Below are 25,660 nucleotides of genomic sequence, written 5' to 3'. Positions count from 1 at the left end.
AAGTTCCCCCTGAAGCTGTAGATAAGCACTGTTTGCAGGATTTGGGGACACAGAGCCAGGAGGAGGATATTCAGAGCCCTGGCTGCCTCCTCCCACACCCCCCTCCTGCATGCAGAGGTGACCTGGGGCTCTTCTGTAGCACGCATTTCTCTGAGGCCCCATAACCAGCCTTCTGGACCAGAGAGAAAGTTTCTTTCCCGAGCTCACCCTTCATTCCAGGTCACTGTTCTATGAGGCTTACAAAGGTGGCTTCTATTCACGAAATCTTTTTGCTAGAGGTTTTCTCCCAGAAGTGATTATTTTTAGATTGCTAAGCTAAAGGCTTTCAGGGAGTCTGGATTTTTGCTTGACCCCACTTACAGCTCCCCATCTCGGGTCGGCAGGGTGAGAATGGACCCTGTGACAAATGAAGTATGCCAGAGTAGTTGCAGATGGAAATGTCTGTTTCTCAGAAATGCATCAAACTGCTAAGATAATAAGTTACAAGGGAAGGACAGAATTAGAAAATGTTTTCTGTGTGTATGGGAAGATATAAAACTAATGAGGTGCATAAGCACAGACTAATTAATGAGGGGAGACACTCAGCAATGTGCCATTAGCATTTGGTGGTGCTGTTCGCTGCCTGAAATAGCCTGGCAGATACCAACCCATTTTTCTTGCTGGCTTTCTCTCTGTCATCTCCGTGGTGCGGGACACAGGGAATGGTGGAGGTCGTGGCTGAGAACTATCACAATATCTGGGCCAAGAAGAAGAAGCTGGAGCTGGAGAGCAAAGGTGGGCCTGGTTCACGACATCCCCCTCAGGGCTGAGCCGGGGCGGGGTGGCGGGGGTGGTGGAGGCAGGTGTGTTTTCCCCAAAGTCCAGAGGAAGAGCCAAATATTTTGTCACCTCTCATTTTCCTCACCCCAGGTGGCGGCAGTCACCCTCTTTTGGTGCCATATGACACCTTGACTGCCAAGGAAAAGTTCAGGGACCGAGAGAAAGCACAGGACCTGTTTAAATTCCTCCAGGTGAATGGCATCATGGTTTCTAGGTAAGTCATCTTCCAGATCAGGTTATTGGGGCAGGACTGGCCTTCTGCGTGTGGGGTCTCCCCCTCCAGGTATTTAGCCCTCTGCCTACATAACAGCTGGGAACAAGAACAGTGCCTGAGTCTTTTGAAAAGAGAAATTTTTTGTTAATGAGCAGGAAGCCTCTTCTATGATGTAAACAGGAAGGGCGGATACCGATTTTTAAAAATCAGTGACAACAAAGAATCATGACAAATTATACATTCATATCTTAACCTTTGAGTTTTAACTTAAAACATAGAACTGTGCGTTCATTCACAAATCTGTGCCACTGGCTCCAAGACTTTTTTGGAGGGTGGGGATCACTGGAGTTATAAACCACATCCAGCGTGTGCCCTTTCTACACTTGGCTCGCCCAAACCTCATCAAAAACTGCATTTGGAAACTTGCCATTGCAGGTCTTTTTAATACCAGTCTGTGCAACTTAGTGTTCCTAGACTCAGCAGTTCTCTTCACACTTTAAATGTATTGTTTATATAATAACTAAATTAATAATAACAATAGTAAGTATAAATGACAGTCTTTGAATGAAGGACCCTGGTTCTTATGAAGATGCAGTTACACTGAGGAAATTGAATGAATCATGATTTCCGAAGTTTCATGTCAGATGTGTTTGTCAAAATTATCTAGGTGAATGTTCTGTGCGAGGATGGTCTTGGTTGCTGAAGACCTAAAGGTAGAACCTATTTTCTCATCGGTCAGGTGGCCTGTCTGTGGTGGGCTGTGCTACAAAGACCATGTGTGCTGAGTTCTTTGTAGAAAGAAAAACCAGCCCATTCTGATATAGCCATTCCTACTGAAAGAAGTGTTTGCTGATCCAGCTGCTGTTTCTTCTTTTAGTTTCCTGCAGAATTTTTGCCGTGGACTGGCAAAAGCCCAAATAAAAATCTATACACATATTCCTATTATATCTCATATGAAAAAATAACAAAACATATTTGCTGTATTGTGGAACAGGAAAGGTCAGCCAGCAGGAGCCAGCCTCCAGGGAAGTACTAGAGAAAGCCTCCCATTGTGATTTTAATCCTGTTCTTAGCACCAAGATAAATGCATACTGTGATTTGCTAATAAATGACTTGCTCTCAGAAATGAAAAATTCTTCTTTACTATATCTAAAAAGGAAATCAAGGAGATTGAGCTGGTGGAGGAGCAAGGAGGAAGATAGTTCAACTCAGCAAACCTATTCTAGTAATTATTTACCCTGAGATGGGCAGCTGAGGACGGGAAATCCCCCTTACCAAGGAGAACTCATTCCTTGCTCCCTACACCTCAGAACAGCTCCTCCTTGGCTTCCCCACCACTCCATGACAGCCCCTTCTCCCTGGTGGTTAAGCCAGATCCTTGACTCCTTTTCTTCCATCCTATACCCAATCCTTCAGGAAATCCTAATGGCTCTCCCTTTAAGATAACTTGTATCAGATCATTTCTCCTCAGCCACCAGTATGAGCCTCCTACCCAGGCTTCTGCTCCCCCACTGTCCCCCACAGTCAACTTCAAACCTAGTGACTATCGCTTCTCGGCCTTTTGGCTAAGATCAAGTGTAAACCTAGTGACTAACACAGGTCATATCATGTCATTCCTCTATTGAAAACACTCACTAGCTTCCCATATCAGAGAAAAATTCTAAGGGTGGCCCATAGAACCCTCAATGATTTACCCCTCTGCCTACCCCATACTCCTCTAACTACCCGCTCACTTCCATTCTGGCCATACTAGCTTCTGCCATATTTCTGCAACTCAGCACACATGCTTCTGCCTCAGGACCTTTGCACCACCTCTCCCTATGAAAGGGAACTGCTAAGAAAAATAAATCGTTCCCTGTTAAAGAATCATAGACCTGGAAATGTAAAGAAAATAATAAGTTTGCTTCCTTAATAAGCATATCTAAACAAGACCTGGCAGCCTTCTAGGCTGATTGATCTCCCAGGCCATCCTAGAAGATCTGTATCCTTCCCCTTTTCCTGTGTCAAGAATTTGTGTGCTAACTAACCAACTTTATCAATGTAAAATGGTTGTGTCTAAAAGAAACTCTGTCTCCAGACCAGCGCTCAGACCTTATGGGACTACCCAGGTGTGAGACCTCATGCATGAGTAAGAAAGCTTTCCTGACCTCACCATTCCTAAAGTACCGCTTGTTCTTCCCCTGCCTGGGTAAAAGGCTAGAATTTATTTCTGCAACTCCTATGCCTGCAAAGCTCTTTCCCCAAGTGTCCAGTGGCTCTCCTGCTCACCTCCAGCAAGCCTCCTCCCAGTGAGACCAGCACTGGGACTACAGTCGGACACTACAGTCTGCTCACCTCCACTTCAGGCACTTTGGGCTTTCGTTTTATATGTAGTCTGTGTCTGTTCACACACAGCTCACTTGTGACTTCCATGGGGGCAGAGATCCTCATTTGCTTTACTGATTGATCCCCAGCTTCGTATTTGTTGAATGAATGATAGAGACATTTCTAAGAAATATTTTTGAAATTTACTGTGGTACAGGTGTTGTGTGCACACAGAGGCAGGTTCCAAGTGTGGGGAAAATCAGTCAGAGGATGAGTCAGGTCACTAAGCCAGAATAACCATTAACATTTGGAATATTAAGTCATCAGTTAATATTGCTAGTGCACCAAAGTCATCAGTTAATATTGCTAATGCACCAAAGTCACACAGTGGTCTCTGTTACTTCCTGGGGTTTATCCATTTTCAACCTAGAGGAATGAAGGATTTGGAACTGGATGCCTCCTCCATGGAAAAGAGGTTTGCCTATAAATTTTTAAAGAAGATCCTGAAATATGTTGATTCTGCTCAAGAGTTTATTGCCCATTTGGGTAAGTATCATTGTGAAATATCACAAAAATGTGTTTCTCATAAGGTCAAAAAGAAAATGATATTTCTTTATCAGAGAATGACACTTTCATACTGCAGCTTTTTGTGATCCCTTTATTTTTTTTTTTTAGTTTTTTAGTTTTTACATCATTGCTCATTTTCAAACAATATTTGCTTCCCCCTACCTCCTCAGGTGTAGTCCCCATAGAGTTTCCTTCCCCAATACACCCAAGTACCATCTTTTTGTGATTCATTTAGACAGAGATTGAGGCAGCAGGGAGGCAGGAAAGAGTGGCTGAGACTTTCTTCCCCTTTTTAAATCCTTTTCATCCTTGTTTTCCCTGCTGGGTTTGAGTCAACCTTTTGTTATTTTTCATATAACTCCCTATTATTTTAACTTGTTTTACTTTGTGACTTTGAGCATGAAACTCAACTTCTCTGAAGCTGCTTTCTCCTTCATAAGTTAGAGAAAACAGTTAGTGAAGAGGCTTAAAAGAATTGACACAAGAAATAACTCACTGGTACAATTGTAAAATACTTGGTAAAGTAGATATTTTGTAAAGTCTAATTGCCTTTTTCATGGACTTAGAGACACTGCTCTGTTTCTAAAACGCTTAAAGGGTGTTTGTCTTTATCTCTCGTCAACTTGTGTCACTTGTGTCTTTGTAGAAGCCATTGTCACTAGTGGGAAAACTGAAAAGTCTCCTCATGACCAAGAGATCAAATTCTTTGCCAAAGTAAGTGACTCTTTGTATTTAATCAAGTTACTTTCTTCTGAAGATCTATGTGACTCAGAGTACAGGTTCAAATGAGCCAAGAAAAATTTCCAAAGCCCCAATGGCTTCGGTGAGGGGAGCGTGTCTTTCTCTGTGGTGGAGCAGGCCCAAGGTAGGCAGGTGACCTGAGGAGAGCAGAGGGCAAAGCAGGCCCTACACCACAAGCCAGAGGCCCAGGTTCCTTCTCTCTTGTTGCCCCACCATCCCCTAAGACGTGGCAGCGTGTCCAAACAGGCTTTCCTGTACCACATCTAAGGAAAAGGGGGATTGAGAAGAGGGTTGTCAAGTGATGCCTTTTTAAGGTTCTATCCCAGTGGCTAAAACTCAGTCATTTTAGTCCCACTTCGTGGCAAGGGAGACTGGGTGGATACTCTACCCAGGCGACCCCATGTCCAGCTCAAACACAGGAGTTACTATTGCTAAGAGAAAGGGAGAGTGGATCTGGGTGCCAGTAAGCAGTCTCTGCTGGACAGCCCTCCACAGGGGACCAAAGGCATGAGGTCTGGGAGCCATACTCTGAGAGAGAGAGGCAGATGCTCAAAATGAGTTGTATATACTCCCCTCATAACTGACTCAGGGCTGTGTGTGTGTGTACATCTACCTCAGTCAGTGACCTGATTGTATCATATACCCCTAGGCCTCTGGTTTGAGGTGTAGAAGAGAAAAGTTTGTTGGAAACTAGGCTCAGAGCTCCTGGAAATTCCAGAGCCAGAGTTCAGTGGCTTTTTGCTCACAGTAAATGAACATTCCAAAGGCACCAAGGGAAGGGTTTTATTTGTTTCCTGGAAGTTAACTGCTGGTGGGTTTTCCAGGTTCTGCTCCCACTAGTAGACCAGTACTTCACCAATCACCACCTCTACTTCCTGTCGTCCCCTTTGAAGCCCCTGAGCAGCAGTGGGTATGCCTCCCACAAGGAGAAGGAAATGGTGGCCAGGTGAGTCTACGAAAGAAAGGCCAAGGTGCTCATGCACTTTCTCTGAAACCCCAGACCTCAGGCCACAACAGGGTGAAGGTTTTAGAGAAAGGAACTGCAGTCTGATGACTGCTTGCTCGGGGGTTTTGGTTACCATCTTAGCTTGGAAAGCAATTCTATTCATACCTACCTGGGTATTATGTTGACAACCAAGGGCAGTACACGGCTTGGGAGTATCAGTGGGACTTGGGAAGAACTTACATGCTCGGGTCAACTTGTATCCTGAAAGTGCATTTAGAAAAAGGAGATGATAATTCTGAAGCTTGTGAAAAGCAAGCATACAACTTCAAGAAAAAACCAATTAACACTTTTCATTTTAAAGATTAATTATTTTTAATTCAGACCTTATAGTCTTCATGTGAATGATCTGGGATTTGGAATCTGAAGCAACATAATTCAATTTAAATTAGTAACAGGAAATATTCTTTCATCAAAATCACCAGCCTCCCTTCCCGTTCAACTAGACATAACATGTGCATAGACCAACAGAAATAAGAACAAAGAGGATGCTTCATGATCAGGCTAAAAGATAGATTCTTTTAGGTCTTGGGTTCTTTCTGTATATGATTTATAAATGACAAGGAGTGGGTTAGACTTGCGAATGAAAAGAGTTTACGACTTTAATGAAAGCAGTCAATCACCTCTCCCTAGTAGCCAGGAATGATGAACAGTGTACATTATACTTTATAAAGGCCCAGCCATTAAATCCCCCCCTTTGGGATGATAGTCAACCTTAGGATTATCTAACCTTTATTAAACACAACATGTCTAACCAGTGAGCTCAGTTTTTCAAATGCAAGAGTTCCTGCCCACTTCAGTAAGCATCATTGTGAAACATCATAGCCTTTTAAATTCTGAGAACTACCTGTGTGCTGTGACCTCCATTGTACAGATGAGGAAGGTGAGGTGTAGTCAGGTTCACTGTGTGGCCTACTGAGAGCAAGGGTCAAAGCCCCGGCCTCTCTACTCACATTAAGTGCCATTTTCTTTGCACTATAATTACATGATCTCTTTTATTAAGAAGAGGAGAGTCCAAGCTGTCAGAAGAAGCATCAACTACTGACCCAGGATGTCCTAAATGTTTTTAGGACGCACCAGTGCATTTCGTAAGAAGTTAGGGAAGTGAGATATTCAGATAATCCAACAGAGGGCAGGTGTGTCTTTTCTTCATCTATTTTTCTTAGATTATTAATTCATGGAAATGTAACATTTGTTCAGCCAGGCACCATTTGTCATGGCTGGAATACAACAACCTGGAGCTGATCAGCCTTGCAAATCACTTTCAAATCCATCCGTGTGCCTGCTGCCCTCCCAACAGAAGCAGTCATGCCTGTACTAAATGCACTCACATTTCCAGACCCCTCGCTTGCATCCTGCACCCTCACCCCATCGGGTCTGTATCTGATGCCAGCCATCGCTTCCCAGATTCCCTTCCCTGCAGTCTCTCTAACTGATCACCTTCAAATTCTGAGATGGGAGAGACATCTGAGGCATCTGGCCCCCTCTTAACTCTGGGCTAAGGTTGCTGTTGCTACTTAAATCGTGAGTTCCACAGGGGACAAGAAGGGCCTCTCGAAATTTCATGGCATTTGGCCATAGGAATGTACTTCTGATGGTAAGGGGAGCTAGGATAGTACTGGGATCAAACATCCCAGCCATTTGCTTTCCTTGGGGAAAAGCATTATTTTGTATTTATACAGAACATGCATCCACTTTGAAGTATTTCACCATAAGCATATGAATTTATCAGCCCCTAATTTTAAAAACTAAAAAGGTCTTGTCTTACAGATGAGAAACTAACACCCAGGGCAGTTATGTGGCTTCTCTAGTAACAGCAGAGACATAGAGTTCAAATTCCTCCAGGATTTTCCATCAAACACATATCTCAAAAATAAGAAAATGAACACAATGGGAAGAGAGGAAAAAAAAGCAGTCTGTTTAATTTCACATTAGCTGGCTGCCAAATTTCTGCTCATTTACCCTGAGTCCTCTTAAGCTCTAGGCCAGGGGGCTGCAGCTTATTTCCACTGCAAAAACAAGTAACTAACCCCAAGGAACTTTGGCAATATTTCTAGTAGACAGCCCAGAAAGACCCAGGGCATTAATTAAAAACCATTTAAAAGTGAGCAAGTTTTCCACCCCACCAGCACTCAAGATGTATTCCTGCTCCACTTGAACTGTCCCCTAAGAGACTTCTGCCCTGTGTGGGGCAAGTAGCCCCCACCCCCACCCCCACAAGCCTGGATGAGAGATTGGGAAGGACCTCAGCTCTCTTACCTTGGATTTCCATGGCTTGTGCCAGTTCCTTCCCCTCCTCTACACTGGAAGTTCTGCCTTCTGAGAGGTTTGCAGAATTCTCCTCTAGCCTTGGCAGTGGCAAGTAATGCCAGCACTTTGAGGAATCTCCACCATCATCAGCATCAGGGCAAATGACAGCTGCAACGCCCCATGACAGCCCCCCCCACCCCCCCCACCCCCCCCCGGCACATGTTCCGGGCTCTTTGATTGTGCAAGACCCTCTGCTCAACTCTGTGCAAAGTAAAATGATAAGACACAGCTGGACCTTCAAGGGATTCCACAGTAGAAAATACAGGTGAAATTTTCAAAAACCACAAAAGCATAGTAGATGGACTTTCTTCATTTCCAAGGCTTACAGCTACACAGCAACCCAGTCAGACTCACCAACTAATGGAAGATGACAGAGAAAGCGATTTCTTAAAATGGATTTTGTTCAACACAATAGCCCCTACACCTGAACCATTAACTTTCTTCCAATCCAACCTTCTTGCCCACCTCCCAAGTAAAGCCACATGCTGCCAGTAAAGGCTACAGAACGGTTTGCAATCCATTGCAGTAATGGAGAATGCATGCTGCTTCCCACAATCCTCATTTATTCTTGAATGTCTTGCATCTGAACATTTGAGCACAGAGCACTCTATGCCAAGGCGTGGTTTGCAACCACCAGGTCTCTGAAAGACTAATTGCTGTGAGACTGTTTTCTATCAAGCAGACTAGCCTGTGAGTAACCTTTCATGTTCTCCAACAAGACAGCAGGAATCACACTTTCTCCTAGTGTGTCCAGAGGAGTCTTTGAGAGGAACACAGTACATCTTGCTAGAACGCTGTTCAATGCTCTTTTGTTTTACAGCATGGGGGTGGGAGAGGAGGGAGTGTCAATGAGCCCTCGAATCTCTGTGCTTTTCCTACTTTCATTCTTTTCTGCTTCAGCCTGTTCTGCAAACTCGCTGCCCTTGTTAGACACAGGATTTCCCTCTTTGGTAAGTGAAAAGAAGGATTGCTAAAGACTATACTCCTCCCTGCAATTATCCTGAAATTGCATTTTGCCTTTATTTGTGACTCCCACAGACAACCTTAGCCTTAGAACTAAGGTGTCACCTAAATTTGCCAGGGAAAATTGGTCTGAAGTATGATAAATGATCTCTCTGCCCTGTTAACAGCTCAAATTTTCCACACCAATGAACGTTTTAAGCTCTGCCTCTGCCATCTATCATAAAGTGGATGTGTCGGGCCAGAGATAAATGTGTTGTCCTGAACATGGGCCTGGCATGCTCACTATGAGTTGGTGGTTAATTATGCTGGGCTGTGGTTTGTGCCTTTTGAGAAGATTGCATTTAAAAGACAGGTTGAATGTTTGGAGAGTCACAGATGATATTTTTGATTCTAGGGAGTGATTCTACTACAATGGTGAGCTGTCTTCACATCTTAGCACAGACGCTTGACACAAGGTGAGTCTGTCCAGTTTTGCCCAGTAGTTGGTTCCAAGACTCCCTCTCTGACCCACTGGTCTCACTTATTATCATCATGGAGAAAAGACATGTCACAGCTCTACAGGGGCTGGGGCGAAAAGGGAAGATGGGAAAGATGCATCTTAACTCTGATGGTTGCACTCTGTCAGCTCACATGATGGAAAGCCACTGTGTTGGCATGCACTGAACACTAAAAGCTGAGCATTTGGTCAATTCTTGTCTTCTCATACTGAGAAGTTCATCTTTCAGAAGGTAAAATATATAATGTGGTGGAGAACCAGTTAGCACCTAATACTCCACACAAAAAGGAAGCGCTGCCCCCTGCCTGACCAGGCCGTCAGCTTCCAGGGAGAGGGCGCCATGGCACCCTGCATTGAAAATGACCAAGGCAGGAGAAGCAGGACATCTGACTACTGAAAGCTCAGAGACAGAGCAGGGCCTAAGGCCTGGAGGATGGCTGAATAGGAAAGGAAGCCTTATATATGTATTTTTTTACATCATTGTTCATTTTTGTATAACGTTTGATTTCTTGCTCAGGTGTTTTCCCCATAAAATTCCCACCTTCAAGTCACCCATGAACCATCACCATAGTCCCTTGTGCTCTTCCCTCCCCTGTTTTGACCTCTCTCTCTCCCCCTCCCCTATTGTATGTCTCCAATTTATAGTTTGCCTGCTTCTTTTTTTTCCTGATCCCTTGTTTGGTTCCCCTATAAGTGAAACCATCTAATATTTTTCTTTTTCCTTCTGATTTATTTCACTGAACACAATCCCTTCTAGTTCCATCCATATTGCTGTAAATGGCACGTGTTTAACTTTTTGATGGCTGTATAGTATTCCATTGTATGTATATACCACATCTTCTTGATGCAGTCATCTGCTTGGGGGCATTTAGATTGTTTACATATCTTACCTATTGTAAATAGTGCTGCAATAGACATAAGAGTACATATTTTGAAAGGAAGCCTTTTTAAGAAATGTAAATTGTGATAGTAGAAACATAAATGAATTGATGTGAGAGAGAGAGAGAGAGAGAGAGAGAGAGAGAGAAGGAAGTAGAAATCAACTGCCAGGGAGCTTTCTTTAACACAATCGTTAAGCAGAGTTCTTGTCAGAGGTGGAAAGAGGACATAAGACCCAGTGCAGAATAAAAGCACCAACCTTAAGAGTCATCAGAAGATAAAAATCCAGTACAAAATAAGAATGGCTACCCCCCCCCAAAAAAAAAAAAACACACACACTCACAAAAGTTGAGGCTAATTAAGAACTTTAGGGTTATAGAGATATGAGGACATCACAAAGATTGCAGTGTCAGTCCCTACACTTCCAGGAAACTAAGATCGCCTGCAATTAGGATGAGGGATCGTCACTCCAGGAGCTCACAGACTGCCTCCAGAGAGAGTGCACTTTCTTTTGTAAAACACAGGTCAGTGTGCTTGGTAACCGTTCCTGACAAAACCTGCCACTGTAAGGTTAGGACTACAGCTTGGGATACTTACAGCACAGGAGCCAGCCTTGTTGACTTATTTTCTTGGTTCTATTTTTCTGGTTGTTTGGATGATCATCAGGAAAATGCTGTGGATAAAAAGCATCTGTCCTCATACCAAACCTGTCATAATCTTGTGAATAAGATGTAGAAAGAGGAAAATAATAGATGATGTGTGGGCTTGGTTCCAATTCTGCTTTATAAAATAGTTTTGAGGAGAGGAGGCTTTAGATACTCATAGTTGATCTCCGTTCCCATACGACACACGTCCATGTTTTTTTCGGTGGCCTGATTAACCTGTCTGTTTTAAAAGGGGCTGGCTGTCCCTCTTCCCTTTCACCAAGCTCAGCCCTACAAGTGACTAGCAACCACAGCTTCACTTGACTTCTTTGTTCATGTTCGTTCTCTCTCTCTCTCTCTCTCTCTCTCTCTCTCTCTCTCTCTCTCTCTCTCTCTCGTCCCTCATCACAGGAGAGATTATATTTCTAGCTAGTCCTTGTAAAAGTTGTTTATCCCATAATGATCTGCAAATAAGCTCACCTCTCCCTCTTTTTAATTAAATGTTTACAGAAGAATGTAACCAGCTGCGACACTATAGAGACAGCAGGTCACCTCTCAATTTTATTCTAAATCATCCTCTACATTTCCCAAAAAAGTGTTGAGCTTTAATTCTCTCCAGCCAAGCACCACAGCCCTCTGCCATGCACCCCTTTGGGATTGTGTGAGCCAGAGGTCCTCCTGGATGCTAAGTACTCCCCCTGTCTCTCCTGACACCGTGTCCTCAGGAGGCAGCAGTGCCAAGTGTCTAACCAGGTTGCACCAAGTCACCAGTGTCAAGAAGGGGTTGACCTCAGGTTCAGATTATGCTTCTGGTTCTGAACATTGTTTGCTTACAGGACTGTCATGAAGTCAGGCTCGGAGCTGGTGAAGGCTGGGTTGCGAGCATTTTTTGAAAATGCTGCCGAAGACTTAGAGAAGACTTCAGAAAACCTGAAGCTTGGGAAGTTTACCCATTCCAGAACGCAGATCAAGGGCGTGTCTCAGAATATTAACTACACCACTGTGGCTCTGCTCCCCATCCTGACATCCATCTTTGAACACGTCGCCCACCATCAGTTCGGGGTGGATTTGCTCTGTGAGTCATGGGCTGTTTGTCACGGATTTCTAGGCACAAAACCACAGAGAGGAAGTGGTGGCTCATTCACTTAGGTTGACCTTGAGGACTGAGTAGAGATAATTATACATTTTTCTTCTTGAGTTTTAAAAATGAAGGACCCCCCCCCAATTTAAGTATATAATATTTAATCTTTCCCACTATTGTAATGAACCGGAATTTTCCACCTGCTAGTATCACTCTGAGCCATTGTACTCCCACATAATTTGAAAAGGTTATCTGAGTAATCCAGCAGGAGACACAGGTTTGCTCCCAGGGTTTTTCAGACACCAATTTTCCTGTTAAAAAGCCCTGATTTATTCATTGGCTACCAGAAGCAGAGGAAAGACGCTAGATTTTCATTATCTGAGGCTTCAGAAGAAAACCGTAGCTGGTTGGATTGATTTCAATTTGCGTTTAATACCAGGTATGGCCCCCTTGCAAATATTCTGCCATCAAAATTCAGTTTCACACTTTAAGTGTCCGCACATGATTTCGTTTAACCAGCTGTTGATCACTTAAGGCTGGTGCACCTGAGCACCCGAAGAAAGTCAATTATTTCCATGGGGCAAGAGGGGAGGGTGGGAGAATATCCACACTCATTCTAGGTCATGAGAAAAATATGCTTCCTTGTTGAAAAACACAAAATTAAATTAGTACTTGTTGTGTGACATGAGTCCCAGCCTTCGTAAGAGCTAGACATTAACAGGGGCAGGGAGCCTGTGGATTACCCTGTGCATTGCTAAGTGGAAAACGCCCCTTCCCTTAGGAGATATGGCAACATCATCATAAAATAGACTTGCCTTTTGAAAAACAGCTATCAGAGCGCCTGAGAAAGGCACACATGAGGAACTCGGCTCTCTCTGAAGACGTGGGGATGTCATGTCCATCTGCTAGAATGAAAGACCCATTCAAGCTCCACATTTCTTCTGTTCTTCCTTTCAAAGGAAGGGAATATTGTTCTAGGTAAAATTTGACTCCATCGTCTCCCTCCATTTGAAAAAATAAGACCCCATACGGCAGAACTCATTGGTCAAATGGTTCCTTTCCCTAAGAAGCAATGTGATCCACATCAGAAGCTCCCCAAAAGCGCTGGGTGGCTTAGTAAAGGGTGTTTTCCTGGCAGGGTTTTCTCTCCCAGTTCAGCAACTAGCCTCTGGGTGCAATTAGGGGGTGGGGGGCATGAGGGGTGAGCGCTTCATTGAAGACCTTGAGATCTTGGCTCTTGAGTGATGCTGGCATGTTTCCCCGTGGTGGACCCTGGGATTGACACACAAGCTATGACACCCCCTTTCTCTTCTTTTCAGTGGGAGATGTGCAGATTTCATGCTACCGCATACTGTGCAGCCTCTACTCCCTTGGGACAGGAAAAAACATCTATGTTGAAAGGTAATTAGCGCACAAAAGAGACAAGCACAGTCAGGCTCAGAAAATTCTTACATTCTTCACGAACACTTAATAATATATTTCAGTCCAGCAAAATCGAAATGCTCACTCAAATGGGTTGGTGATTTCAAGCCTATGAAATACTCATGGCGACATTAAGAAGTTCAATGAGGCTATTGAGATGTACAAGTGGGGAAAGATAGATACTGTATGTCTGTCGCTCAAGGAGCGTTATTAGCCAGCCTGAGTCCTGTGTTAGAGACCAAAAAATGCCAAAGAAATGTGTCTTCAAAATCACAGCTTCCAAATAGCTTCCAGAGTTCCTGCAGTTAAAGCTCATGGAGAAGCTCATGGGGTTGCAGCAGTAGCTTTGGTGTTTAATGAGTTTCTTCTGTGATACCACCCTGGACCTTTATCATCCTCGGCTGTCAGATTAACTTTAGTTTTAAGCAAGTGCACATACTGGGCGCAGAAATGCTGTTCAATAATCTTGAATCTGAGCAAGCTGATTTGCAGCGGTGCTCAGGGTCCAGCTTTGCTCTCTAATCTGCCTGGAGCAATGCAGGCCTTTGGCGACCCTCTGCTTTTCAGCAGCAAATGCCATGTGTTGTTTTGTTATGTTTTAATCCACGGGGAAGATCAGAAGGATAAACAGAGCATTAACCAAACTTTAGACTTAGTCTTATCCTTGGGAGACTTTCTTACGCCCTTTCTTCTTCTTGCTCTTTCAAATGAGGCAAGTGGAAGGAATTCAATCTGGACATAAAATGAATGTAAATATCCCCTTAGTGTCTGTGCCCCATGTGTTGCCTCAATTTATCAAACAAGACAAGGATAAATTCAGTTTTGCATCAAGACTTACATAGATTCTAATTGCAGTTTCTCAGGAAAGCAAAAAAGACTTCAGCTCCTTCAAGAAGCCATGTACTAGTAACCAAAAAATGCTGAAGAAATGTCTGTATCTTCATAAGCACAGCTTTCAGATAGCTTCCAGAGGTCAAGAAATAAGCTGAAGAACTAGTGACTCAATTATTGTGATTCTGATTTTAATTCCTTATAGTCGTGCAGCTTTCCTTATTTTACATAAAATATGGACAAATGTTTTTGCCATTTAATAATAGGAACTGAACAGACAAAAATTTTAACTGTATCATATAGCAAGTAAATAAGAGAATAATTTTTTTTCCATTTAATTCTGAATTTCACTCAGGAGAGATATCTTTAATTGATTCCATTGAACATTTGCGGATATTTTCCTCACTATTTTGTCTTATGCGTGTGTGTATATGCATCTGTGTGTGTGTCCAATGTTTTGAAAAGCCTATGCATTATTCTCTTGGGTTGGGGGCAATCAAAAAAAGGTCAACTCTGAAATGTCAGACCAGAAAGAGATCATTCTTTGTGACTTTTCATACTTTATTCATATATTCATTATCCATCTGCCTTCCATAGCACTGCGAACACTGGCACCTGGGCTTTATATTCCGTGTTAGTAGTAGTCAAGGCTAGACACCCCCAGGGCACGGTTGCCCCAATGGCTCTCTGTCTGTTAATGCAGCAACTAAGGAATTGAAGATTTAAAATCCTGAAGTCATGATGTCACTATTAGTAACTTTCATTTGTTTTCTTTTGTATTATGAAAGTAAGACATACATTTTTTAAAAAGTCAAGAGATATATATATAAAAGTATATAAAATTAAATCTACTGTTTTTTCACTCCACGTCCCCTGCCATACCACACACCTGAATTCAGTTCCCAAGGGATGTTACCAGTAAGAGTTTGATATGTACCATTCCAGCTATTTTCTACATGTGTACATTTTTACACATATGGGGTCATAATATTGTTTTGCACCTTTGTCCTGGATGAAGCAAAAAGTGATTTTTTTCTTGTCATACTCCTCATTTTTTTAATTTATCATATAGATACAATAGCCATTAATTCTGTGCTTAGATTAGCAAATTTTAAACACTTTTCCCACCTCATGCTTTCTACCTTTTTTTTTTTTTTTGCTATGTAATTATGGTATTTTAATTATATATGGGTAACATTTATAGTCTATTCTAACACAAATAGTCTCAGAGTTGATTCCCTTAGTTTGTATTTAAATGATTCAATGCCTCATCAATCCTTTTGAAACATGACTTCTTCATTCCTGAATTTTTATTTTTATTTCTCTCTAAGTTGACCAAATTTATAAATATGTGGTTGTTTCTCTAAGTTACTAAGACACAAGCTCTTAGATATTCTCGAGTCCTTGGTATTTTAGAATATCATTCTTTAACTTTATATGTGAACAATTTCTGTGATATAAAATCCTTGGTTCATAATTTTCTTCCCTGAGAAGCATATAGACTTTGCTTCTTTGTTTTCTGAACTGGTTTATTTCCTGTGTGAGGTGATTTATTCCATTTACCCATGACTCTGTGGTAGGAAGGGAGAAGCTGGCTGTGGATTAAATTCTTTTTTTAGACTTAAAGCTCATTAACTTCAGTCCCTTCCACTTCTGAGAACTTAATATGCCTCCTCAGTCTTAGAATCGGGTTTTCCTTTATTTAATCTTTAGTTTTATTATAGAGTTGTTGGAGCTTTTTTTACTTATCTGTTGTTCAGGAAGGGGAATTAAATCTCTTTATTGGCCTTGTCCTTAATCTTCCACATCCCTCATTTTCTCTCTGGCAATTCTTAGCTAGTTCTCTTTTCCTGTTTTGTATTGGTATGATTTTTCTCAACTTTGCCCATGTTTATTGACTCATTATGCTGTGTTTTCATTGAGTGGACAGAGAGAATTTCCCTCTACCTTTTTTTTTCTGTATAATCTCCTGAACTATGTCTCTTGACTCTTCTTCATTAGGTACAATTCTAGTTGTCTAAATGGAAAAGAGAGCTTGCACATGGGTGTATGGGTGGGTGTGCAGGTAGGTGTATGTATGCGTGCGTGCACGCGCACATAGGGGAAGCAAAGTCGGCAACTTCAAATCTGAGAAGATGACTTAGGACCAATTCTTTCCCATTATATCAGCAGTACCTTTATCCCTAGAAATGTGTCCATCCTTAGCCTTTGCTGCCTCTCCCAACAAAAGAGATCAGCTGGCTCAAAGGAAAGGTTGGTGAAAATCTTGGTGCATTATATGGTCACTGGAATTTTTCATAGTGACTTAATGTATGTTCTGCTCTACTTTGAAGGTGTTGGGTCAGCAGCAGTAGAACATATTACTTCTCACTCTTCCACGCCACCTCACCTCAGGTGCTTTCTCCAGACTAATGGCATATATTCCCTTCCCAATTCTGATCCTGTCTGCCACAGCAATGTAGAATCTGCCCCCCCCCCATGTGCTGTCCAATTGTTCTCCCAAAGCCTGCTCACATCCTTCACCTTCAGTGTCTCAAGCAAACACTCATCTTCTGTGCTCTTCTGAATTCCTATGTTTATTTCCAGAAATCTCTACAACCGCCTCTGGGTCTCAAAATTCTGTTTCAGTTCCAGGGTCCTCCTTTGATGTGGTCCATAACTTTGTGATTGAAGTTATCACACATTTTCTAATTTCAACAGAAATCCAAAATTCTTCCCTATTCCACCCCCCGCCCCCATCTTGTGGATTTTAGAGAGGAAAGTATAATGAAATTCAACACTCCTCAACCACCATTTGCTGATGTTTCCTTGTCTAGTGACTATCTATAAGGTTGCCAGGGGATCACAGAACACTTGGCTTCTAGCTGTATTTTGAGTTTGCATATGGATAGGAAAGATTCCAGTCCTCTCAGTAGCAGAGTGGAAGTGAAGAGGACAGTCATTGAAACAGAATAATGACCCTCTCTTGGAATATTTTCTAATTAAGACAGTACTGAGAAGGTCACTGAGAGTGGAGTTCTCAGTTACAACATTTCAGAAACAGGTAAAGAAGTGCATGCGTTTAACTATGGAAGATATTTATATTTTATAACATCCGTGTACTTGGACTCATGGATAGAGCATTTGATGGGGGTGTTGGTTGAGTCTGAAAATGGATTACATTAAGCATTGAATGTCTGTTTTATTTCAAATGAAAACTGTGTTGTTCCCATCACATTTTAGAGATACTCTCTCGATGCTCTGCCCCCGCCTTTATGACCAACTGTTTGTAATCAAACATTGCATACTTTCCCTAGACCTTCCAGATTGCTAGTATTACTATCTAGAGCCATGACCCCACTCTCTGCTCCTCTGCTATTTTTGCTCTTTAGCCTCTTCTGAAATACACAGAAAGGAACTTTCAAAACTGCAACGTACCAGAGAGGTGCAAGACATAATGATTATCACTGATAACTTTGTGCCTGTGCCCCTGACAACAGACACTGAGAAACAAGACTCCCACTCCATGAAAATAAAATGAGCGATCCACGAGGGAAAGCCTGCAGCTTACCAAATTAGGAAGTGACAAAAACTGACACACAGATTGAGCCCTCTTCAGTCTGTCACCATTAGCCAAGTTCTATTGTATGAAAAATACTGCACAAGGCAGTAATGACTGAGGGGGCAGAGTTACCATATCTAGAAATAAACTCTTCTTGTAGAGCTGTTTCTGTAGCCCTTGCATTGTTTTGTCCACACCCACATTGCCCCCTGGGGGGCACTACAGCCCCAGCTTTGCCTAGCTTGTTCCTCTTTGGCCTGGTGATCAAGGGCCTCCATCCTGGTATTAAATGGCAGACTTCTGTGCTTTAACTTTACAGAATCTTTAATAGCCAGGCCTGGAGAGCTGTTGTTTATCCTTCTTAGTGGTGTGACTAACTCGACTTATTGGGGTTTTTTTGTTTGTTTTTTCCTTAAACATGATCTTTCTTCTTTTTTTTTTGTTTCCATTTATTTTTATTTTATTTTATGTAATTTTTACATCATTTTTCATTTTTGCACAATGTATGCATTTTCATCTTGGTTATATTCCCAGAGACACATTGGGGGGGGGGAGCGGAAGGAGGGATTAGGGTCAAAATAAGGGGGGTGGGACTTATTGGGATTTTTTTTTTTTCGAGTCTAGAAAATGCATTATTGTTAACCTTGTTGAGACTTGGTGTTGTAGAGGACAGGGACCTTCATGCTGTGTCACTTGGGTCAGTATAGTCAGGATAGCACTGGATTTTGCCCCAAGGAGTGTCTTTGTGTCAGACTCTCTGGCAATCCACCTTCTTGAGATGATTTTAATTTTTGTGAGTGAGAGAGAGAGAGAGTGGATAATGGGTCAATTTAGCACCAGACAACTCAAGCACAACTATCTCCTAAGTTTACTTCCCAAGACCAACTAAAATTTGCTCTCAGATGTGAATCATTACTGCCATTCCTGATTGTCACCCAGACTTTCTTTCATCAATGCTCCCCCCAATGGCATTTCTTTCCCCTTCACAGCATAACTCATTTCATCATCATCATCATCCTCAAAAGCAAAACTATAGGGCCTCCCCTGGTGGCGCAGTGGTTGAACGCTGGGCTAAGAAGCTGCCTGCAGCCTCTGCAGCGCCGGTTCGATCCCCAGGCAAAGGTCCCACATGGCGCACAGACCTCTCCTGCTGCACCCGCTGCTCCCCTCAGCAGTTTGTTTCATCAGTCTGTCTGCTCTGTTCCCTGCTCTGGCTCTGGTGAATCCTCTCACCCTCCCACGCTTCTGACTGTACCCAGTGCTTGTATGTATAAATAAATAAATAAATAAATAAATAAATAAATAAATAAAGGCAAGTGCCATGCTTTATAAAAAAAAAAAAAAAAACAACCATAAAGAAGAAATCCAGTATTTCTCTTCATTTGTCACTGTGATTGGTGATAACAGGGAGATTGTTGACTGAGCAGAACAGCTGCATGTGACTCCTCATACTTAATGTTTGCAGGTCCTTCCTCTCCTCATTGTCACTGAGGGTATTATCAGTTCATTCTGTATTGAAATTAAAATGATACCTCTCTTCTTACATCTTTACACAACCTTGAACTTAAAGAAGAGAAGGAATCATAATCTGGAAGACAAGATGGTGGAGGCACAAATAGCAGGCAAACAGAACTGGCTGGGGGCCTGATGAGAAGTGAAGCGGCCTTGCAAACATGTCCCAAAGAGGAAGGCAGGTGTCTGCGGAGCCCCAGTCTCACTGACTCCCTCTCCACCATGGTGCAGCCTCCAAATAGAGCCCCTGGCCGCATTAGTAGGAGGACACAGGAGCACCTGCCTTGTCCAAGGGCTGGTTACTTTTCCTCTGAAAAAGACCTAGATGGGGGATTTGAACACAAATCCAACAAAGAACAAGGTTGTGCCATTAACTAACATGTGATTGCCTCACCAAGCACTCACCAAGCACCTTTTACTTGCTGATTCTATTTTTTTAATTCTTTTACTGAAGAATTGCATTGCATTATTGCATTATGTAAGTTTAAGGTGTATATCACATACATCACCATGTCAGCATGTTCCATTAAGTTCACTAAAATTCCATTTTCCTTTCATCATGCATTGGATTCCTTTCTCGTGATTTAAAGTTAGTTGCTCTAATACTTCCCAGCCAAATAAGCTGTCAGCTAGTCCCCTAAAAGCCCATCAAAAGAAGGTGGAAGATAAAGAATAAAACCACAATTGTTAATTGTACCTTATAGTAACTGACAGAACTTTTTTTCCCTAAATTTGGTAATTGACTAAAGATTGGGAGGGAGGGGTTCCAAGAAATACACAGCTTTCTGCCAACTCACCCAGCCTCCCCCAGACTCCCACACCACCACTACCACCACCAGCACCAGCACCAGCCCCAGTCCCAGCCCCAACCCCATCACCATCACCCCACCCCCAGCCCCATCACCATCACCCCACCCCCATCTAATCCAGCAGATTTGTCTTGTCTCTCGAGCAGAATAGTGTCTCTCAGCATCAGCATGCAACTTGAGTCGATGGGTCTCAGACAAAGGCAAAAAGGATGGGCTCGAATACTGTGTACCCCTTGGGCTCGCCCCCTGCAGGTTCTGATTCTACATCAGATTGTCATTTTTTTCAGGACCAATTAAAACCATATTTGTAACCCAACTCAAGCATGTCTCTCTATATACTGTAATGAAGATGCAGGTTAATTTCAACCCCTGTAATAACCATGCGTAATTGTTATTTTATCGCTTTGCTTCAGGAGTCTACATTTAGTAAGAAGGGACTTTCACCACCTGGTATAAGGCAAAGGTTAAGACTATCTGGCTAACAACTGTGTAAACAATGACAATCCTAGTCACCCCCATCCCATAGTAAATGCTTGCTATATCCAGAGACTTATAGTTTTGATGTCCTGGCTTGTTGGTGCTGCTGGAATTGTTGGCTATTATCATGGTGAAAGGTAATTAACACAATCTTGGGTACAGGTTATGGCAGGGAGTGAAAGGAGGCTCCAAGGCTGAATGTCTTTCTCTTTCCACACAAGTGCAGTAGTGGGGGAAGTATTCGCTCTTAACTCCAGTGCACCCTCCCTAGCAGACAGTTGCTTCTGGATTGTTCTGCAGCATCCCCCAGGTGGCAGCCTGACACCCCCAGCTCCCAGGGATTCTGCTAGTGGGCTTCATACACACAGCATTGGCATGCAATTTGAGTTGATCCGTAACAGAGAAAGGCAAAAAAGATGGGCTCAAATACTGTAAGCCTCATCCAATTCCTAATTATAGACCTATTGTCTGCATTTTCCTCTAATTATCTTTGTATCATGGCCTAACAAAAGGCTCACATTATTGGTTTATTTGAAGAAATTTTTCCTCTTATTTGGGAACTGACATCACATGTAACTCACAGGACAGGTGACTGAATGGTAGTGAGTGGCAGAAGAGATTGATGGGTGGGAAACAGATGGTCTCTTCATTCATCAGAAAGCAATAGTTAGCAGCCCCTATGCTGGGCCCTCCGTGCCAGCACTGTCCCTGTGTTGTGTCACTAGCAGAGAGAACCTGCTGGGTTAGATAGTAAAACACCGAGGCTGATTCCAGAACGGGAGGGGAATGCATTATTTCTGACCTGACTCAGCTTTGGCCAGCTACTGGCTTGTTCCCATCACTTATGCTTACACTTTGATGACCTGCTAGCTCAAGTCCTGTCAGCTGGAGAACTAGAAATCTGAACTAGGAACTCTAAGCATTTTGGCTTTGATTGCTTGTTTCACCAAGACACTTAAAATCCATGGCTTGATCTATGGTGACCACTCAAATTCTTTTGAAGCAAGGGAGAGAATAGATATGAAAGGTCTTTCCTCTAAATTAAGCAATATGCTTTCTGACCCATTGTTTCTATTGCAAGGCAGGTCTTTTATTTTGTATCTCATTGGTGCTTCTGGCTATTATCCACTGCTCCCATCAGTAACACACGCTTCCTCCATAGCAGAGAATAGATAGAGAGAAATTACACATATTTTAAAGCACTTTGAGAACAGGAGGATCAAAATCAACTTGGCTGCCAACAGAACTTGCTCTCAGACATTCTGAATGAGAACCAAGATACACAGTGTATTTTATCACCTGGCACTTAAGAACTAGGTCCTACTGGGTATGGTCTTTGTAAACCTAATGGTTAGTGCCCAGAGAAAGGTGGGGGAGGTAGAAGTGCATGCGGCCTTCCCACACCCAGGGATGTCAGTGAGTAATCTATGGAGAAGTGTCCCGAGACGCCTGTGAAAATGGTCTGGTCCCTCAATGCATTGGGCCAGCATGGAGGCAACCACTTCTAAATTGACTTCTTTGTTTCCAGGCAACGTCCTGCCCTTGGAGAATGTCTGGCCTCACTAGCAGCTGCCATACCAGTGGCGTTCCTGGAGCCCACCCTTAACCGCTATAATCCGCTCTCCGTCTTCAACACCAAAACCCCCAGGGAGAGGTCTAGTAAGTATCTTCCCACAGAGGTCACCGACCCAGTGCAGTATTCAGAGGACAGCAGCAAGAGGGAAGTCCACACTGGGCAGAGAATTATCACCGTGCCCTGCAGCTCTGCTAATTTATCTGAGAGGGGCCCAGAGGTCAGCAAGGGAACGGTCAGCTTGTCTCCATTTTAGAGAAAATGAGCAAGTACTTTGTTACCATCAGACATTGGTTTCCTCTGTAAAATGAGGAGACAGTGAAGTTGATTTCTAAATCCTTTCCAACCTAAAACTTCACAGTCTCTTGTTCTCAGGTTCTGCTTTGGGTCTCAGTTCCCCCTTTATGCACCCAGGGACATGACTATTCTTACAGTCCCTCTCCAGATGGCATCAGAAGGGGCACATGGGTGCTAATGACCAAATTTTGCTCTTCAGTCCAAGGAGAGACTGTTTGCAAGAGTGATGACCACATGTTCTCCATCTTCGTGGAAATAAATCCTGGGAAGGCATCAAAAAGAATTGAAGTTATACAAAAAAGGGAATCAAACATGAGTGTTGATACACTGAGTTCTAGAACAGTGGTCAGTATACTATGGCCCAGGGCCAGATCTGGCCCACTGTCTGTTTTTGTAAATAACATTTTATGGGAACACATCTCCTTGTTTACGTGCTATCCATGGCTGCTTTAGCACTGTATAGAGGAGGAGGAGCGATGTTTCCTGTACCCTTCATTGTTCTTAACTGAACCACCATCATAAAAAAATACAGATTAACAGAAGAAAAAAACTGAAATTTTAATTACATACATACAAATGGGAGTCCTACAAAGATCCGAGACTCAAAAGGCAGCCAGGTGATTGAGGCATCTATACCATCCTGAGCTGAGGGAAGGGGTGGGGGGGTGCTCCAGGGGTTTCAGTGAGGGTAAGAGGGTGACAACAATTCAAGCTGTTTGCCCTGCCCAGCCATGCAGGTAAGTTTCTCGGGTGATCTCTGATACTAGAGTTTTTATGCTACAGACTTTTCTAATGTAAATTCCTTTTATAAATGTAGGTTTCCTTACAAAATGGTAACTTCTACTCTGTTCCCAGGGCTTTCATCGTGTCTATGGTTCCTTAAAGTGGCCCGCAATGCCTAAAATATTTGCTATCTGGAACTTTGGAGAAAAAGTTTTCTACTACCACCACCCCTCATTCTAAAATAACCTACAACTGTCTAAGTCAGGCTGTAAGCTTGCTTCTGGAAGGAGAAAGGGAGAGTCTGCCTATATGAATTGTGATCTTGCTCAAGGACAATAGAAGAGAGGCACTTCAAGCAGAAACCTGTCAAGCTTGGCCTCCAGTTAGAAATAATTAACAGCAATTTGATAGAACATAAAGCAAAAACTATGGTTCTAATCAATCTTAAGGAAAAGGAAAGAAAAAAAACAGTAAACTCTTTCAAACCAGAACTTGTCCTATCCAGATCTAATATTTCCCTCAGATACTGACATACAGTACCAGCCGGTGAGCAGATGGTGAATTTCCCATCCTAGAGTCCACTGAGTCACGGGTCACTCTCCGGTAAGCCATCCCGGCCAGCCTGCTCCTCCCAGGATGCTAGTCACATCCGCTGTGCTTTCCAAGAACCACTCAATGTCCTTGTACATTTAGTACAAGTCCCTTTTTCAAACTGCCTTGAGATCCTACGAGAGGTCTAAGAGAATAGGTTCCACACCACACTTTTCTCTATACCACTCTTTCAGCCAGGAATATAGTGTGCTAGCCATGGCAGCTATATTCCCACCTGCTTCTTTCTTCAGATAAAAGAAGCACATTGTCCTGAGACATGATGACCAAAACCATGTAAACAAAGCTGCTTAATAAAATTCTTTCCCTGAGCTAGAATACAGTGGTGACTGGTGAGTATTCTCAGAGCTAGTCAAATGCAAAACACGGCCAAGATCCCTCCACTTGCAGAGTCTCGGAAGTTAACCCCAACTCCCTCAGTTGCATCTCATCCTTTCTCTTCCTTTTTTTTTGACACTGGGAAAAATGTCCTTCCAATCTCATGATTCCCAATGAGTCACAACCTGCAGAAGCTGAACAGGCTTTGGGAACATTGAGAAATTGCCATGATATCTATAGACAAGTGACGGCCGAGTGTTGCTCCCCAACTCCAAAGGGACCTGGGCCCAGTCATGACAGTGCTGAATATTTATTCATTTATTCTGCTCTAACTGTGACTCCAGAAATAGTATATCTCTGACTCTGAATCATCAATGTGTAGAGCTGCATTTGGGAAAGTAGGTGGCTGAAACTCTCAGAAATACAATAGCAGGCAAACAAGATGAGAACTTGACAAAGACGGAGGAAATGCTAGAGTGTGGCTTTGGGAGGAAGGAGAATGACTCTTCTCTTCTTCCCCTACTCGAGGGTTGTTTGAAAAATGTTCCTTTTTATTTTATACACCTTTATGTTGGTTTAGTAAGACACATTCATAAATAAAAAATAGGTATCCATCATTACATATTCATTCCATAAGGAAGAAAAGAGACAAAGTTGTGATTAGAGGTGACACAGATCTTTGTCCATCAGTGACATACTATGGCATGCAGGGCCCAAGTCCTCTGGGCACATGTTTTTCATCATTCAATTACTCGACAAAGTGAACAGTGCCCATGTGTGTGGAAAGTACAGTGGATGTGACCAGCATCCTGGGTTGAGCAGGCTGGCCTGGGGTGGCTTACCAGAGAGTGACCATGACTCAGTGGACTCCAGGATGGAAAACTCATTCACTGTACAAAGTGGATGGCCTGAAGGATTGAGGAGAGGGAGGGATGTATAGGGTGACAAATGATGTAAGCCTTTGGTTTAGAAATACAATACGAACTGACTTATCAAGACTTCAGTTTGACATCTCTATTAGTGGACAGGGGGTGTTTTTCCAAAATTGCTTATGTAAGTTACTCTTTGGTCCTATAAGGTCCTCACACATCTTGTGACTCCTTCAAAAGTCATTAGCATATGCCTAGAAAAGGTCTAATGCCCATTGTTCAAAACTAGATAAATCTTTGGTTGTCAGGGCTCTTTTAATCAGAATATTAGATTGACTAAAATATCCTAGTCACCAGCCAATTCATTTTCCACACCCTTCTTGGAAAATCAGCCAGAAAGAATATAGATCCAGTTTCCATGTCATCTGTCTGCCTGTACTGCAAAGAATCGGTGCTTTCTGGGAGTGTTTTCTTGAAGGAAGGGATGCTTGGCGAGAAAATAGAACTTCAGAGGCCAAGTCAGTGCTTCTCAATGTCTAACATGCATCAGAATCACTCAGGAGACTTGTTAAAATAAGGAGCCCTACCCCTCGAGTTTCTAACTCAGTAGGTCTGAAGTCAGCAGATCTTAACAAGATTCCAGGTGCTGCTGCTGCCC

The 25,660-nt window shown here is 42.8% G+C and overlaps 1 protein-coding gene across 1 annotated transcript in view; it reads left to right on the top strand.

Moving 5' to 3' along the window:
* RYR3 (ryanodine receptor 3) overlaps nt 1-25,660 on the top strand; it is a 522,405-nt gene that overhangs the window by 423,923 nt on the left and 72,822 nt on the right. The window contains exons 56-65 of the mRNA XM_054700223.1: nt 699-774; nt 910-1,033; nt 3,768-3,883; nt 4,551-4,618; nt 5,470-5,591; nt 8,859-8,908; nt 9,316-9,376; nt 11,777-12,015; nt 13,341-13,422; nt 22,142-22,272. Coding sequence (XP_054556198.1) covers nt 699-774; nt 910-1,033; nt 3,768-3,883; nt 4,551-4,618; nt 5,470-5,591; nt 8,859-8,908; nt 9,316-9,376; nt 11,777-12,015; nt 13,341-13,422; nt 22,142-22,272 — 1,069 coding nt within the window. The remainder of the gene's footprint in view (nt 1-698; nt 775-909; nt 1,034-3,767; nt 3,884-4,550; nt 4,619-5,469; nt 5,592-8,858; nt 8,909-9,315; nt 9,377-11,776; nt 12,016-13,340; nt 13,423-22,141; nt 22,273-25,660) is intronic.

The sequence above is a fragment of the Talpa occidentalis genome, unplaced genomic scaffold (genome assembly GCF_014898055.3).
Source record: "Talpa occidentalis isolate TD23 unplaced genomic scaffold, MPIMG_talOcc4v2.1 talOcc4.11, whole genome shotgun sequence".
Classification (NCBI taxonomy): domain Eukaryota; kingdom Metazoa; phylum Chordata; class Mammalia; order Eulipotyphla; family Talpidae; genus Talpa; species Talpa occidentalis.
This window is presented reverse-complemented; position numbering and strand designations above follow the sequence as displayed.